This window comes from Cyprinus carpio, chromosome B8 (assembly GCF_018340385.1).
Source record: "Cyprinus carpio isolate SPL01 chromosome B8, ASM1834038v1, whole genome shotgun sequence".
Lineage (NCBI taxonomy): Eukaryota > Metazoa > Chordata > Actinopteri > Cypriniformes > Cyprinidae > Cyprinus > Cyprinus carpio.
In genome coordinates, this window is record NC_056604.1 from 28,286,706 (window position 1) to 28,303,727 (window position 17,022).

Sequence of the window (17,022 nt, forward strand, 5' to 3'; positions counted from 1 at the left end):
TCTGATGAAACAATGATTTCTTTAAAGAAATGCAATGGTTGCTAGTATTTAGACAATGAAGTCACACTTAAAAATGTCTGAATGTCATTGCATTGCATAGAGAAATATCAAAATGTCAAGTGCAAATAAATGCTGCACAAGCTTTTCTCAGAACTAACTTCACTTTTCTGATGCTTTCAGGTGTTTAAGTTCAAACAGGTGTCCAAAACAATCTAACATACTATATAAAGGATGAAAGGGTTAAACATGATTCATGACCACATGAATATACACAATATATATTTGAATATATGCAAAGGTCAGGTAGGCTACCTTTCATAAACACTTCCTGTTTTGGAGTCAGTGATATTGTGTGAAAATACTCATCTGAACAACCTCTAGACTGGACGCATGGACACAGCAGGAATATAATGCACTCAGTACTGACACTGAATCCTTGAACATGCCTTCACATCCTCATGGATAGATCAGACAGACATAGACATCTTCAGCAGGACACTGGCACACACTCTGAGCTGTGAGGGACACCGAACACCCACTAGAGGGAGATCCTTACAAACACTGACTCCTCAGAACGTCCTCACTCTCCGACCGCCTCATGGACAGCACTCTTTATATGAACTGATATCAGATGTGAATGTTTAGTGCAGAGTTACACTTCTGTGTAAACCACTGTATCTCTGATCTGTGTGTGTGCTTGAATACATGCTTCATATTATGACATATGAGTATTGCAACATGAACATGGTTTATGAGGTTTGCATTTCGTGCGTCTTCGTAAACCAAATGGCTTAAAAGAAAACACACTACATTCAACAAATGTCTGTAGTTGTGTGTGAGGGGGAGGTTTAGGTGTAGGGTTAGATAAGAGGATAGAAAACACAGTTTGTACAGTAGAAACACCATTACTGTGTGTGTGTGTGTGTGTGTGTGTGTGTGTGTGTGTGTGTGTGTGTGTGTGTGTGTGTGTGTGTGTATGTGTGTGTGTGTAAAAACATCCTCACATCCCAGAATAAGATAATCCTGAGAGAATAAGAGGAGTAAAAACAGGAAACATAAGTCAGTCAGACACACCTATGCACACTTCTCTCACCCACACACACACACACATACACACACACACACACACACACTATAGAGAGATGATGTGACCTGGATGATGCATACAGCAGACCAGTGAGTGATTTACTGGCTGGTCATAAGACACAGATCACACACAGAGGAGAGCAGCTTCAACAATAGCTGTTAGTGGCATCTTACACAGGAAACAGGAAATGCTCTGTGGTTCTGTAACTGATTTTTTCTCACGCTTTCAATGATCAATGTTATAGTTGCATTGTATGAAGCATGGTGAAAACAACATGCAGGGCGCATTCGGGTCCAACATCACCTTTAGGAGCTTTCTTTTGTAAAGTAAAGTCAATGCGAGCATAACAACTGAATGTAACAAACACTGTGGATGACTCGTTCAGACTCGGACACCTGTGTCTGTGTCCTGTGTCTGCTCAGACCCCAGTGTGACTCTAAGCACTTGTCCACCTCAAAGCTGTGCACACACTTTATAAATGAGGCACAACGTCTCTAAATTATCAATACAAGAAGAAGATGAGAGAAGAGGACAGATCAGCCCTTAAAGAGCTTCTGAATATCCTAAGATGAAAGCCCTTCCTTTCTTTGTGCTGATTGGCACAGGAGGAAGGTTCAGAAGCAACTACAGCAACATTAGGATGGAGGAAGACTTGGGTCATAGTAACACCTCCTGATCCCTCCATCCTGTTTAACATCAGTGAGCCTGGGGATCTGCAGCACAGTCTTCACATCAGTCATTCAGCTTCTCTGCTATCAGAGAGCCACCAAGAACACAACTGAAGCTGCAGAGAAAGCGTCAAGGTGGCTGTGGATTCAGAAAGGTGAGCAATATTGTCATGTGCCACTTGGAGACAAGCTGTGGACTGATCACCCAGAGCTGAGAAGATGAACAAAGTGATGATATGCAGTTCATATGCAGTATAATTTAGAGAGCTGCGGTGTGAAGAATAACAGTAGAGAATCTCAGAAACTGAGTCTGTAGGAATAAAGGCTACTTTGAGTCAAATAACACGGGATTGTTGACATACAGTCAATGAGTTAAAGCGGGTAAATAATAACACTTAGTCAACACTTTATCAGGTACTAAATATTCTCAAACAGATGTGCACATGTCAAAGCCTCATAGCCCACAAAAATAAAAAAATAAAAACTCTTTAATGTCTGGATTGTTTCTGCAGTAATGAGATTGCAGAGTGCAAATGGAGACCTTTGCTTCCATCTCCTGCTTTGCTGATGTTCCTCCTGAGAGAAAAGTCCTCAATAACTCATATGTGTCTCCTCTAGTCTCAAACTGTACTCAGGTGTGCCAAGATACCAACGTCTGCAATCAAAAGCAGAAATGGTACTATATATATACTATATATATATATATATATATATGGTAGCAAGTATAGTCTAATGTGGTGAAGGTTTGTGGCTATTTTTTTGAAACTGTAAGTTTATTGCCCAGCCCTGTGTGTTTCTATTTAATCACATTATTTTAAAATTGATTTTGTAATTGAATGTACACCTGCATAGACAATCATTATTGCGCTAATTTTCGGAGATTTTAACATTCATATTGATAATACAAATGATGCATTAGGACTTGCGTTTACTAACTTATTAAACTGTTTTGGAGTAAAGCAAAATGTCACTGGGCCCACTCATCGTTTTAATCATACGCTAGATTTAATTATATCGCATGGAATCGATCTTACTGACATAGATATCGTACCTCAAAGTGATGATGTTACTGACCATTTCCTTGTATCGTGCATTCTGCGTATTGATGATAATAACTATATAGCTTTGCGTCATCGTCCGGGCAGAACTATTGTTCCAGCCACCAAAGATAGATTCATAAATAACCTGCCTGATTTATCTCAACTGCTCTGTGTACCCATAAATACACATGAACTAGACAAAATGACTGGCAACATGGGCACTATCCCATCAAACTGAAAAAGGTTAGAGAAAAACGTACTGTGCCATGGTACAACAGTAATACCCACGCTCTCAAGAAAGAAACTCGTAGTCTTGAGCGCAAATGGAGAAAAACTAACTTGGAATGTTTTTAGAATTGCGTGGAAAAAACAGTATGTCCAGCTATAGACAGGCTCTAAAAAACTGCCAGGGCCGAGCATATCCACAAACTCATAGAAAACAACCAAAACAATCCAAGGTTTTTATTTAGCACAGTGGCTAGATTAACAAATAACCAGACGCCACCCGATCTAAATATTCCCTCACTGTTGAATAGTGTTGACTTTATGAATTTTTTTTTTGATAATACGCTAGAAAGAAGTTAAATAGTAATGACTTTATGAATTTCTTCACTGATAAAATAGATATGAATCGCACCCAAAGATAAACTGAAGTGCTTTACAACTATAGGACAGGAAGAGCTAAAATAAACTTATCACTGCATCTAAACCAACAACATGTTTATTAGATCCTGTACCCACTAAATTACTGAAAGAGTTGTTACCTGTAGCAGAAAAACCGCTTCTCAATATTATTAACTCGTCGCTATCTTTAGGTCACGTCCCAAAACCATTCAAGCTGGCGGTTATTAAGCCTCTTATTAAGAAACCACAACTAGATCCTAGTGAACTGGCAAATTACAGACCCATTTCAAATCTTCCATTTATGTCTAAAATTTTAGAAAAAGTTGTGTCTGCTCAATTGTGCTCCTACCTGCAAAAAAATGATCTCTATGAAGAATTTCAGGCCCCACCATAGCACAGAAACTGCACAATTAGAATTGACTTGCTTCTTGCATCAGACCAAGGTTGCATCTCATTGCTAGTTTTACTTAATCTTAGTGCTGCGTTCGACACCATACTGTAGATCATGACATACTCATAGATCGATTACAAAACTATACAGGTATCCAAGAGCAGGCTTTAAGATGGTTTAGATCCTACCTGTCCGATCGCTACCACTTTGTTTATTTAAATGGGGAGTCATCTCATTTATCACCAGTAAAATATGGAGTATCACAAGGATCTGTCCTAGGTCCTCTGCTATTTTCAATATACATGTTGCCCCTTGGTAATATCATTAGAAAATACTGGATTAGTTTCCACTGTTATGCTGATGATACTCAACTATATATCTCAACAAGACCAGGTGAAACTTCAAAACTATCTAAGCTGACAGAGTGTGTTAAAAATGTAAAAGATTGGATGACCAATAAATTTCTCCTATTAAATTCAGATAAGACAGAGATATTACTTATTGGACCAGAAAACATTACACAGAATCTCGTAGATTACAATTTGATTTGCAATTAGACAGATGTACTGTTACTTCCTCTACTGTCAAAAATCTGGGTGTTATATTAGACAGTAACTTGTCTTTTGAAAATCATATTTCCCATGTAACAAAAACAGCATTCTTCCATCTTAGAAACATTTCCAAGCTACGAAACATGTTACCTGTTTCTGATGCAGAAAAGCTAGTTTCATGCATTCATGACCTTTAGATTGGACTATTGTAATGCACTGCTAGGTGGTTGTCCTGCATCTTCAATAAACAAGCTACAGGTAGTCCAAAATACAGCGGCTAGAGTCCTTACCAGGTCAAGAAAATATGATCATATTACCCCAATTTTACAGTCTCTGCACTGGCTACCTATTAAGTTCCGTACAAAATATTATTACTTACTTATAAGGCCCTTAATGGTTTAGCTCCTGCGTACTTAACTAGTCTTCTACCACGCTACAACCCATCACGCTCCCTAAGGTCACAAAACGCTGGACTTTTGATAGTACCTAGGATAGCAAAGTCCACTAAAGGAGGTAGAGCTTTTTCACATTTGGCTCCCAAACTCTGGAATAGCCTTCCTGATAATGTTCGAGGTTCAGACACACTTTCTCTGTTTAAATCTAGATTAAAAACACACCTCTTTGGCCAAGCATTCAAATAATGCATCTCATAATTTTGGACTGCAGTTATATCTGATCAAATGCGCATTATTATTCTTAAGCTTGGGTTAAACTAATTAATTTTACTTGGCTGGAACAGCAGCTACGCTAATTATGTCTCTTTTGTTTCTCTGTTTCTGCTGGATTGACATCCCGTGGTAACTAGGATTTACACAAGCTCCAGTCTGGATCCAGAACACCTGAGAAGAGATGATGCCAACCCCTCAGAGGACCTCAGATGATGCTAACCCAGAGACAACATACAGAACTACCACATTTTGCTATAAGTTTGATTGCATAATTGCTGTTAATAGTGTTAATCGTCTGTTTTTTTACATCTTTTATTGATTTTTCTGAACATTTCTGCTGTATGCACATAAACTGACAGTCATCACTGATAAGCTACTACTAAATATTGTAGAAACTTAATTTTCTGTAAAGTTGCTTTGCAATGATTTGTATCGTAAAAAGCGCTATACAAATAAACTTGAATTGAATTGAATTGAATTGAATTTGAATGAAACATAACGGATCATCCCTGCAGTTCTCTGTAGCATTAATCTTTAAGAAACATAATGTTCCTCCAGTACATTTACATAGAAAATAGGTTTCACCTTGTACAATGTAAATAGTAAGTCTTTCTGAAAAGACTGCTTTTAATAGTCCTGCAGATTCTATATTCACAAAAATAACCCAGCAACACACAACACTACAGTACAGACTGCTCAGATCAGATCAGTGCACTCCTCACTCAAAGAAAACTTTAAAAGGTTACCTGCTTCTGCTTCTGAACACACGCACACAGGTGAAAGTGTTACCTGTGAGTATTGTCTGCGGAGACTGAATCGCTGGACCATCCTGACTGACAGACACTGAACAAATAACAGCAGAAAACACTCTCACCCGCCTCTCTCTCTCTCTCTCTCTCTCTCTCTCACACACACACACACACACACACACACACACACACACACACACACACACACACACACACGTTCACCACAGACGTCTGTTGTTTGTATAGCTAGTTAAAGCGTGAGACACAGGAAGGGAGGGACAGTTTTGAGTGCAGGAACAGCATGAGCTGCATGCATTACTCTGCTCTGAGGACACCTCATCCAATTTCAATTACTGGCTTATTAAATACCTGTTAAATACTTCAATAGTACTATTACAATCCCATTAAGAATTTATTCCCACTTATTGAATATTTTCTTCATTTATATTTAAAATAAACATCTCCCTGAGCTGATTTAAGATGGAAATGGGATGAGAAAAAGATTCAAATTCACTTCACTTGCGTCACAAAATATCTCCATTATATCCTTATTCTCCATGTCACTCTGCTGGTTATCAGTTTGATTTCTCTTGTCATTTTGTCAGTCTGAATCAGAAGATATTTAGTGAGATGTTGATATATAGTAAGTCCTGTAAAAGCTTATGTTTATCGGAGTGTAAACCCATGCAGTTCTCCTCTGAATCCACACTGCATGTTCAGTACGCCACACTGTCTGCTGTGATGTCCACATCATTAATCTGAAAATGACAAACAGGACTCCATACAGCTCATGCACTTCATGTGAGAAAATGGAGCCGAGGTGTCACTGGCCCGCCCACTCAAATGAGGAAAGCAGAAAAATCCTGCATACATTACATACTCCTCTTTTTCCTGGACATGCCCTTTTTTTGGACCTAAAAAATGCGTCAGGCATTTGTTGCTCGAGTTCGAAATCGGCCTAAATGTCCGGGATTCAGCTTTTGCTTTCTACAGTTGCCAATCATTGTGTGCGTTTTTGTTTTAGAGCTGTGTGAGGGACTGTTTTCTTAATCCCGCTCCACTGAATTTCTGACCATTACCGTCCACTCCCGAGATGTTTGTGTCCAGTCTCGCCTGCTCCTGCAAACATTGTCAAGTCTACGTTTCTTCCAAAGCAGTTCCAAAGATGTTCAAAGCAGAATGTAAAGTCACTCTAAAGGCTGAAATACACTAAGCAATGTTTACCCCTCGATTTACAGTTTGAAGAAGGTCACACAATAGTTGCTGAAAGTCAACTCGAGTGCAGATTTCATCGAAAATCACGTAGTGTACGATGGTCAGACTCCCAATTTTTTTAGCTTTAGACTTTGGTTCCATCATTCCAAACATGTTTGATATTTTCAGCTGATTTTAAACCACATGTTGTTTTCATTTGTCATGCATCTGCACACACTTCTGCATGAGTTTGTCGTCATCGGTATGACTTTAAGTCTGAAAGTGTGTGATCCTCAGTCGTTTAGTGTATGATGGCCAGTTTTTCCTTTGTGACTGATTACAAAGTCAGTAAGTGTATAATGCCTAGTGTTTTAAAATCTGTTCTATGCTGGAATACACTAATTTAAAATTTAAAATTTTCCTCATAGATTTGTGTGTGTTAGATAGAGAATTGTGTGTTGTGTTTTGTGAAATTAAAAACTGAGTCAAAGGCTGAGAATCAGTGTATGGTTTTGCAGATTTGGTGTGTGCTTCTGCTGTTTGAGTGCCAGGCTTCTGAAATTGTGCGACAAGGAAAGATTTTGTGTAAGCAGTTGAAAAAACTGTGAATAAATAAATGCTCTACAAATGTGCAGAAGGTCTATCTATAGATAATGTAGATTTAGATTAGGTAACTTATGGAAAAGTATAAAAGATATACAGAAGGAAAAAAAAAAAATAATTCACATGAAAAAAATCAACTGAATTGTGCACAGATTGCTGCCAGTGTTACTAAATATTAGTTGCAAATGTTTTTGATTATTCACTTTAAGCCATTTGTTGGCAGAATATTTGTAAAAAAAAAAAAAAATCATTATACATGTTTGTGAATAAGACAGGACATGGTAAAACATTAATGAAGAAATATAAAATATTCTGAGGGATTTTCCCAATTTAACTGATTTAATGTAACAGCTGAAGCTACTTCAGCTAAAACAAACAAAGATGTGGTTTAAAATGAAAAAAATGAAAATATTGATACTTAACACAAAACATATTTCTGCCAGACCACTTTACATGCATGATATTAGCTTTTATACTTGGGGTCTGTTGAATGCTTGAATCTGATTGGCTGACAAATGTTCTAAGGCGTGTAATTATTTTCAGGGAAACGCATGGCTAAAGTATTTCCAGGCAGGTCTAAACCACATTACATGACCACATCCCTTTGCCAAACAGTTTCAGTTATTCAGAAGTCCTTGCAGCCTAAAACAGCAAAATAACAAAAACCAACAATGACACCAACCAAGCAAATAAATATAGTGAACAATAAGATAAAAACAACACATTATTTCCATGTTTCTGCCACAAAATTACATTTTATTATGTACAGAAAGCACATACTCTCTTCCTCCCACTCTCTCTCACACAATATTTGAGGTGTCGTAACCATAGTATAAGCAGAATAATTGGTCCCACTTTATATAATGAATAAAAAAAGTACACTGTACTTATTGTGTTTATATAGTATTGCAAAGCACTGTTGTTGTTATTGAGGTGGGATACGGGTAAGGTTAGGGACAGGTTTGATGGTTTGGTAGGTTTAAGGGTGGGTTAAGGTGTAAGGGATGTGTCAACAGGGTAATTATAAATTACTGAAATTAATTACAGATGTAATTACACACAGGTATTATTTAAAATATAAGTGCAATGTGAAAACATGTATGTACACAATATTTTGTACCAAATGACACAGTAGTTAAGGCCACCTAATATTAAGTCAGACAGAATAATTGACTCCCTTGAATTATTATAAAATAATGCACGCCTGCATTACCAACTCATTATTTGTGCATTATTTTCAAGTAATTCAACAGCACATTGTCAATTATTCCTACATATTCAATTCCTAACTTAAATTGTGACGCTTCTAATGCAGTGCCCAAAATAAAATTTATTAAGTAATGATGATTACTCATTGTTAATGTTCCATAAATGTGATTATACTGAAGAAGAAAGACACAAGGAGTTACTCACATACAGTATGTAACGCCATTCCCTCTCTCCTGTGCAATGATGGCTGCGTGAACATTTGGAGTAAACTGAGGGTGGAGATGCGTCAGACTGGTGATATCTGACTGACACTAACCAACAGTCAACCCACTGAGACTGTGGCCCAGTGACAACAATTTGTGTGTGTGTTTGTGTGTGTGTGTGTGTGAGAGAGAGAGAGAGAGAGAGAGAGAGAGAGAGAGAGAGCAATACTACAATGTATAATCTACATGAATATGCTTTCTTTCAGTACAGTCCATTGCTATTTCTTCTTAGGATTATAGTTTGACCTTTGTGAAAAGCAAAGTCCCTGAACTGTGTAAATTAGTTTCAAGCACAAGGAGTGCTTTTGTTGCAACCTACCTCCAGCCTGAACTGACACTTCTGGACACTAGATGGAACTACGTGCACAGGATTTTAGTTTTTAGTTTGCCCGGCTCTAGTTCAGTTGCCAAGATGATTTTCACCTTTTAAATTTTGGGCTGTTTCCCAAAAGCATTGTAAGCCTAAGTAGATCATATCTATATGTAGTCTTTCCATCTTTCCAGATGGTCTGGAAGCTACATTTGTTAAATCTCCTGTACGTGCATTCCCTTGGAGATTTATTGAACCTGTCTCTTTCTACCTCTTCAATGCGCTCTATGCACGCGTTACTTCTGCGCCCTTCAGTTTCCGCTTCAGGAGATTTAAAGTGGAGGTAAACAGGATTATGGCAGAGTGTCTGGTGAAAGATGGCGGCAGTGGCAGCAGGACAAGATCGAAAAAGTCTGCAGGTAACAGGAAAAACAAATCAAGGTGGAAATACCTTTTGTGAGGCGGTTGAACACAAATGTTCTGTGAATGGATCAGAGGTAGGTAGCGAGACAGAAATGGAATGGAATGATGAGAGGGATGAAGAGAATGAGGGGAAAATGGGGAGAATGATGCATATTAATCAAGGTAAAGGGAGTAAAAGAGTTAGAAGTGTTAATGAAGAGAGATCGGAAAGTGAAGATGATGAGATAGAGGGAGTTCAAAGAGTAAGCCCTGACAAGTACAAAGCCATAGTAAGATTTAATGACAAATCCCAAAGCGACATGAAATGAAAGATCACTTATGCAGAAGCTGCAAGAATGGTAAATGGACAGAACAGAGACACCAACAGTCAAGGGACAGTTAGGTTGCAAGAGCAACAAAAAAGAACAAATGACATGGTGTACATGGATAAAAGGCACTTGTTTACATTTACTGCATGTGTTATAAATAGTACAGCTAATGTTAAGTCTAAAAATGGTAGTCAATGCAGTGGTGAATCACCTAGGATTATTAAGACTGACGTGGAAGAGGTGAGGGAAAACCTTGCCATTCAGTCAAGCCAGGATGTACCATGGGTTGGTTCATCTTAATTAAGTTAATCCTTTTACAATGGAATGCCAGGAGTTTACTGGCTAATGGCCAGGAATTCAAACACTTCATTAAAACACTGGCAGTGAAACCAGACATAATCTGCATTCAAGAAACATGGTTGAAACCAAATCTAGATTTTATAATGTATGGGTATTCAGTGATGAGGAAAGATAGAGATCGTGGAAAAGGTGGGGGTTGTGACACATTTATTAATCAAGGAATTCCATATAGACAACTTGGTATGGGAGATTATCTGGGATATATAATGGTGGAAATATTGGAAAGGGGGGAGGATTTACTACAATCCCTGCAAAATTTTGGATCTGAATAACCTATTGATTATACAAGGACAAAACAAAAATAAAGTGGCATGGTGTACTGCACAGTGTGTGTGTGTGTGTGTGTGTGTGTTGGTGGGGGGCAGAGGGTTTTATTACAAAGAGTAAAAATAGGAAGGAGAGAAAACAACACCTGTGGGAGAGGTATGGGGAATGATAAAAAGGATAGGAGGAGATAGATGGGAATGGGAAAACCCTTATCTACCATTATAGCCATTGTTGGTTTTAGAATAGAGACAATACCAGACTGTTTTAGAATCTCTCGATCACTGATGGTGCCTTCATAGAGAGATGACACAAAAGGTTACAGCACTGTGAGGGGCCATCCCAATCAACCCTTTGAAAGTGCAGTGAGATTTGTACGTAGAGAATACCTCACTCTGAAGGAGAAGACAGTTTGTCATCTGGCAACACAGTTCAGTACAGTCCAAAATCACCTGTGTATCACAATAATACTGAAAAACATCTGGCATATGAGCTTTGACATCCAGCCAAATGCCCACAGCTCCAAGTACGGTATAGAGAACGTTAGCCCATGTGTTGATGATGCGGCTTACAGTTGATTGGTGGATTCTGAATCTGTGGGCCAAATCCTTCTGCATCAGGCCCAATGACAGATATGTCATAAACACAAAAAACTTGTCAATGGGTTGAAGAGACTAAAAAGAAGAAAATAATTTTATTTATTACCATTACACAAACACCATAACTGGCACAGTAAGTTTAATTATAAAACATGAAGATGCATTATCTTAATTATATTAAATGCTGCTTAATACATTTACCATTGCACTGGCAGTGTGAGGGACCTCATCTGTCTTGGTTGCAGTCCATGATCGTCACACACACAAATCTTGCCAGCTGCTGGCTCCAAAAGGGAAAACAAATATTTATTTTGTACATATTTGTACATATACATATTCATTTTGATAGTATGTTAAGTGTCTTTAGACAGTATTAAATTGCAGATTTATTAGCATCCTAGTTGTAATTTCCATTAACACAACAACATTTTAGGACAGAGAATAAAAAATGTTCGTCAAGCACCTAGGTCTCTAAAATCCAATAAGAAGTTATTGTTTACTGTCCCTCGTACTCATTTAAAGTTAAAAGGGGATCAGGCCAAGAGTCACGTGACGCAGGGATAAGTGATGGCAGCTTGAAACGTGTGCTCCCACTGTCTTTTGGGTTTATATCCTTATTATATCCTAAAATACGTTCAGATATAGGTATTTTTTCTTCTATATGTTATGTGGAACTCAAAATGTCACAAGAAGGCAAAAGTTCGTCTTTGGGCTGTATTATTGAACAAAGACAACTTCGCTCAGCTGCACAGACTCAGCTCAACATGTGCACGAGGGGAGTAGTAGTTAGCAAAGAAGTTACAGATAGCACTACCATGGAGCCTAACCAACCTGATATGGCTCAGATTCACGGGATGCTGAGCAAGATACTAGAAGAAACGGCGGATTTGAAAGAAATTCGTCGGTCTTTGAGCTCCGTGGATACAAAGCTCAAAAGCTCTGGTAGACCACTATAATGCATCCTTGAGCAGTGTTTAACCTCCATGCCCCTATCAGGACACGTGAAGTTACTTTTGCATGCTCTGCTCCCTGGTATACTCAAGAACTACGCCAAATGACAATGGCAAGCCGTGCCTTGGAGCGCCATTATAGAAAATCGGGACTCACTGTCTATAAGCTTGCATTTCGCGACCATCAAAGGTCCTATTTTAAGTCCCTGAAAGATACACAATGTCAATTTGACTCAAATCAAATCAATAAAAATATGGGCAATTCAAAGCAGCTCTTTGCTACAATTAGCCATCTTTTGGAACCACAACAGCCTTCTTCCACTGAAGTCACTGAGGAGCGATGCAATAGCTTTGTTAACTTTTTTAGATCGAGAGTCAACAACATCCGCTCCTTAATGCCTGGATCTCATCCCCCACCCTCGCCTGCTTTTAATCCTTTATTTGGGAGTTTGACATCTCTCCCATATTTTACTGAGGTTTCAAGTAGTCACATTTGATGAAATTCTGCGAGGAATGAAATCATCATCCTGCACACTGGACCCTATTCCGACAGTTCTGCTTAAGTCATTTATTCCTATTGTCAGTCCAATCATTACAAAGTTAGTAAATCTTTCATTACAAACCGGTCATGTTCCTCTCTCTTAAAGCAGCTGTCATCCGCCCTAATTTTGAAGAAGCCCTCATTAGATCCAGAGGTTCTTGCAAGCTAAAATCTCAAACCTGACTTTTCTGTCAAAGGTCCTAGAAAAGACAGTTGCCTTCCAACTTCAGAGCCATCTCAGATGTAATAATCTGTTTGAGAAGTTCCAGTCAGGCTTTCGTACAGCCCACAGCACGGAAACAGCACTGCTCAGGGTGACAAATGACCTACTGATGACAGCTGATGCAGGATCACCATCCTTGCTTATTCTCCTGGATTTGTCAGCAGCCTTTGATACAGTGGACCATACCATTCTCCTGGATCACCTCCATCATACAGTTGGACACATCACTCCCATCCTTAAATCACTCCATTGGCTCCCTGTTTCTTCTTCCCGGATCGAATATAAAATCCTCCTGTTAACCCATAAATGTATTTTTGGCCAGGCACCTTTGTATCTTCAAGATTTGATTAGCTTACAACTCTCAAATCGTACTCTCAGATCATCAGGTAGCATGCTCCTTCAAGTTCCCTCCACCAAGCTTCGTACTATGGGGGGACGAGCTTTTTGTTCTGCAGCCCCACAACTTTGGAACCATCTTCCTGTCCAGCTGCGAGTCACATAGAGACTGGACTCTTTAAAGCAAACTTGAAGACTTTTTTATTTAGGAAAGTATACAACTGCTGAGCTATTATGTTTAGTGATTGTGATATTTTAAATTCTGTGGTTGTTTTTTTGATTTTGTTATTCTATTGTAGCACTTTGAGATTCTGTGAATGAAAAGTGTGTTACAAATAAAATCTATTATTATTATTATTATTATAAAGCTTTTGTCCCTCATTTCCCGCATCACGGAAGATCGAAGTGGAAGTGGAAGATCGAGTGAGTCAGCTAGAGGACGAGCAAGCTAACATAAAAGCAAGACTGGTGGGAGCAACTAAAGAGGACATACAATTACTGACAGACAGGTTGGCCATAGCTGAAGACAGATCCCGACGCAACAACCTCAGATTCGTGGGGATACCGGAGGGGGCTGAAAAGAGCAATGTTACTGCATTCTTGAACAAGTTTCAATTGACCCTTTGAAAATGATCTAACTCCTTGGGGAATCGAGATGGACCTTGCTCATAGGATCGGGACACAGCTGGAAGCGGGGGATAAGAACTATGGGCGAACGATTGTGGCGCGCATGCTACGATACAAAGATCGTCAAGCCATCTTGGAAGCAGCACGGGAAAAGAAACACTTGACGTGGAAGTGCAAACAACTTATGATTTTCCCAGATTATTCGAGGGAGACGCAATGGAAGCGAGAAGCATTCTCTCGTTGCAAGAAAGCTCTCCATGAGCGCAAGATTAAATTTGCCATGCTTTACCCAGCACTTCCGAAGATTTTCATCAGTGGACAGATTCCACGGGTGTTTGATGATCCAGAAAAAGCAATGGAGTACATTGACAGACGCTGAGATAAAGTTACCTTGCTGTCCGTACGTTCGGAAAAGTAACGGTATGTGAGATAATGGTTGTATATATGTGAATTGGCAGACCTCTGTTTTGTTTTTGGACTTGGACAGATCAGTTCGAATTACCGGTTCTGTACTTTACAAATTATTTTGAAGCTGATTGTTTATATTTTTCATAGTCGGGGCATATGTTGCCAACAATTTTTATTTGTGTAGAGAAATCCCTATGTTTTCCTTAATCCAATTCCTGAACACACTTATATATACGATACTCGGGACAGTGGGCCTTTAGGCTGCCCTTGTTCCTTAAGTCATGCACCTAAGAGATTTACTTTTTTGTTTGATCTCAATAATGTTCTTGGTTCTATTGTTCTTTGTGCCAGATTGGCTTGCAGTTTGTTGGCTATTACTATCATTATTGGTTGATATTATGTTTTATTTTCCCCCTTTTTTTTTCTCTTCTCTTGTTAATGTGTATAATTTATGTTGCACCATGGCTCTTATGTTATAATAGAATGGCCACTTATTCTACTCTAAAATACATTAAGATTGCTTATGACTAGCAGTGGGAGGACATTATATTATTCAACCTGAATTGTGAATGGACTGGGCTGTCCAATTAAAAGGAAGAAAATATTGGGACATCTGAAAACTAAAAAACAAGATGTAGTATTCTTGCAGGAAACACATTGTTGTCCCCAGGAATCAGTTAAATTATGCAGGGATTGGGTAGGACACGTATCCTTTAGCGCTGGGTCATCTAAAAGTCGAGGAGTAGGCATATTAATTAACAAAGGCTTACAGTTCAGGTTCAGGAGGGAGGTTAAAGATGAGAAGGGCAGAATAATTATAATATTAGCAGAGATACAAGGACATACTATGATACTGGCCAATATATATGAACCTAATGTTGATCATCCTAATTTTTTCATAGACTTAGAAAGTAAGTTGCATGATATTGGACAATATCCCATAATTCTGGGAGGAGACTTGATAGAAGTAAACCAACATTGAGTAGAATGCTTGATTCAGTCTTGCTGGTTAAGAGAATGTGTTCATCTATGGGTCTAACAGATGTGTGGAGGATGAACCACCCAACGGATAGAGATTATACTTTTTATTCAGGAGCCCATAAAGTCTATTCAAGAATAGATTCTTGAATATGTATAGGTCAAAATTACAAATGACCCCATATCAGGAAACAGAAAGATCACAGATGTGGCGTTTTAATTCATCATTATTACAAGATGTGGGATTTAAGGAAGATCTTCGAGCCCAGATTAGGCTATATTTAGAGACCAATGTCCCCACAGCCCCCTCTACAATAGTGGCCTGGGAGGCCATGAAGGCCTTTCTAAGGGGATTTATCATTCAATATTCTTCTTATAAGAAGAAGGTCAATACTGCTAAACTCACAGATCTAGAAAGGAGAATTAAGAACACTAAAGCTAAATTTAAAAGGAATATATCTGAACCTATTTTAAAAGAATTGACCCGCCTTAAATATGAATATAATATTATAATATAAAAAAACGGAATATCTTCTGTTCAGGGCCAGACAGACTATTTTTGAATCTGGGGATAAAGCAGGGAAATTTTTGTGGGCTTTATTAGACAGAGAAATTCTTCTGATAATGTGAGACGTCTTATAAATATTATGTGGTCGGTGTGGGACTCCAATGATCCAACAGCAGCTATATCACTGGACGCTGAGAAAGCGTTTGATAGGCTAGAATGGAGGTATATGTTTCTTATGCTTAAAACTTTTGCCAGATGGATAGATATTCTTTACAAAGGCCCACAGGCTGTGGTGAGAACAAATGGTCTGATTTCCTCTTATTTCACACTTCATAAAGGTACTTGGCAGGGCTCTGCACTGTCGCCAGGTCTTTTCTGTTTAGCCCTGGGGCCTCTTGCGGCAGCTATTCGCAAGAATCAGAATATTCATGGAGTTAAAATTAATGAGTCTACACATAAGCTTCTGCTTTACGCGGACAATATTTTATGGCTGGCTTCGGACCCAGCCAGATCTGTCCCAGCACTATTGGACGTTATTGAGTCGTTCTCTAAGATATCAGGTTAAAAAGTCAACTGGTCCAAGTCAGAGGCCCTTCCACTGACTTTATACTGCCCAAAAACTTCAGGCGGGGCTGTTTCAGTGGCCTACTGAAGGCATAAAATATCTTGGCATTCTTTTCCCTTATCATATTGCTAAAATAATCGAAAAGAATTTGGACCCACTCTTTAATAAGATTTTATTAGATATAGATAGATGGTCACCACTATTCTTATCATTATGGGGAAAGGTTAACGTCCTGAAAATGAACTGTTTACCGAGGTTGAATTATTTGTTGCAATGCCTTCCTATTGCAATACCCCAAATGTACTTTAAAAGGTTCGACCAAATATGTAAAAAAAAAAAAATTATGGAATGGTAAACATGCAAGGATAAAATTAGAAAGGCTTCAGGTGCCAATTAATAAGGGTGGCTTGGGCCTCCCCAAGCTAGCCCTGTATCATTATGCCTTCTGCTTGAGACATATAGCTCAGTGGACACTGCCACCAGAGAGAGCCCCTCCCTGGTTTGAGATTGAACGGAGATTGTTCTCCCCACTTTCCCCTATAAATGCTCTGTCTAGCAGTATACCCTCCAAATTA

The 17,022-nt window shown here is 38.7% G+C and overlaps 1 protein-coding gene across 1 annotated transcript in view; it reads right to left on the bottom strand.

Annotated features, from left to right (window-relative positions):
- LOC109088427 (transmembrane and coiled-coil domains protein 1-like) overlaps positions 1 to 5,910 on the bottom strand; it is a 24,389-nt gene extending 18,479 nt beyond the window's left edge. The window contains exon 1 of the mRNA XM_019102585.2: positions 5,819 to 5,910. Coding sequence (XP_018958130.1) covers positions 5,819 to 5,857 — 39 coding nt within the window. The 5' untranslated portion in view covers positions 5,858 to 5,910. The remainder of the gene's footprint in view (positions 1 to 5,818) is intronic.
- Between the last annotated feature and the right edge of the window lie 11,112 nt (positions 5,911 to 17,022).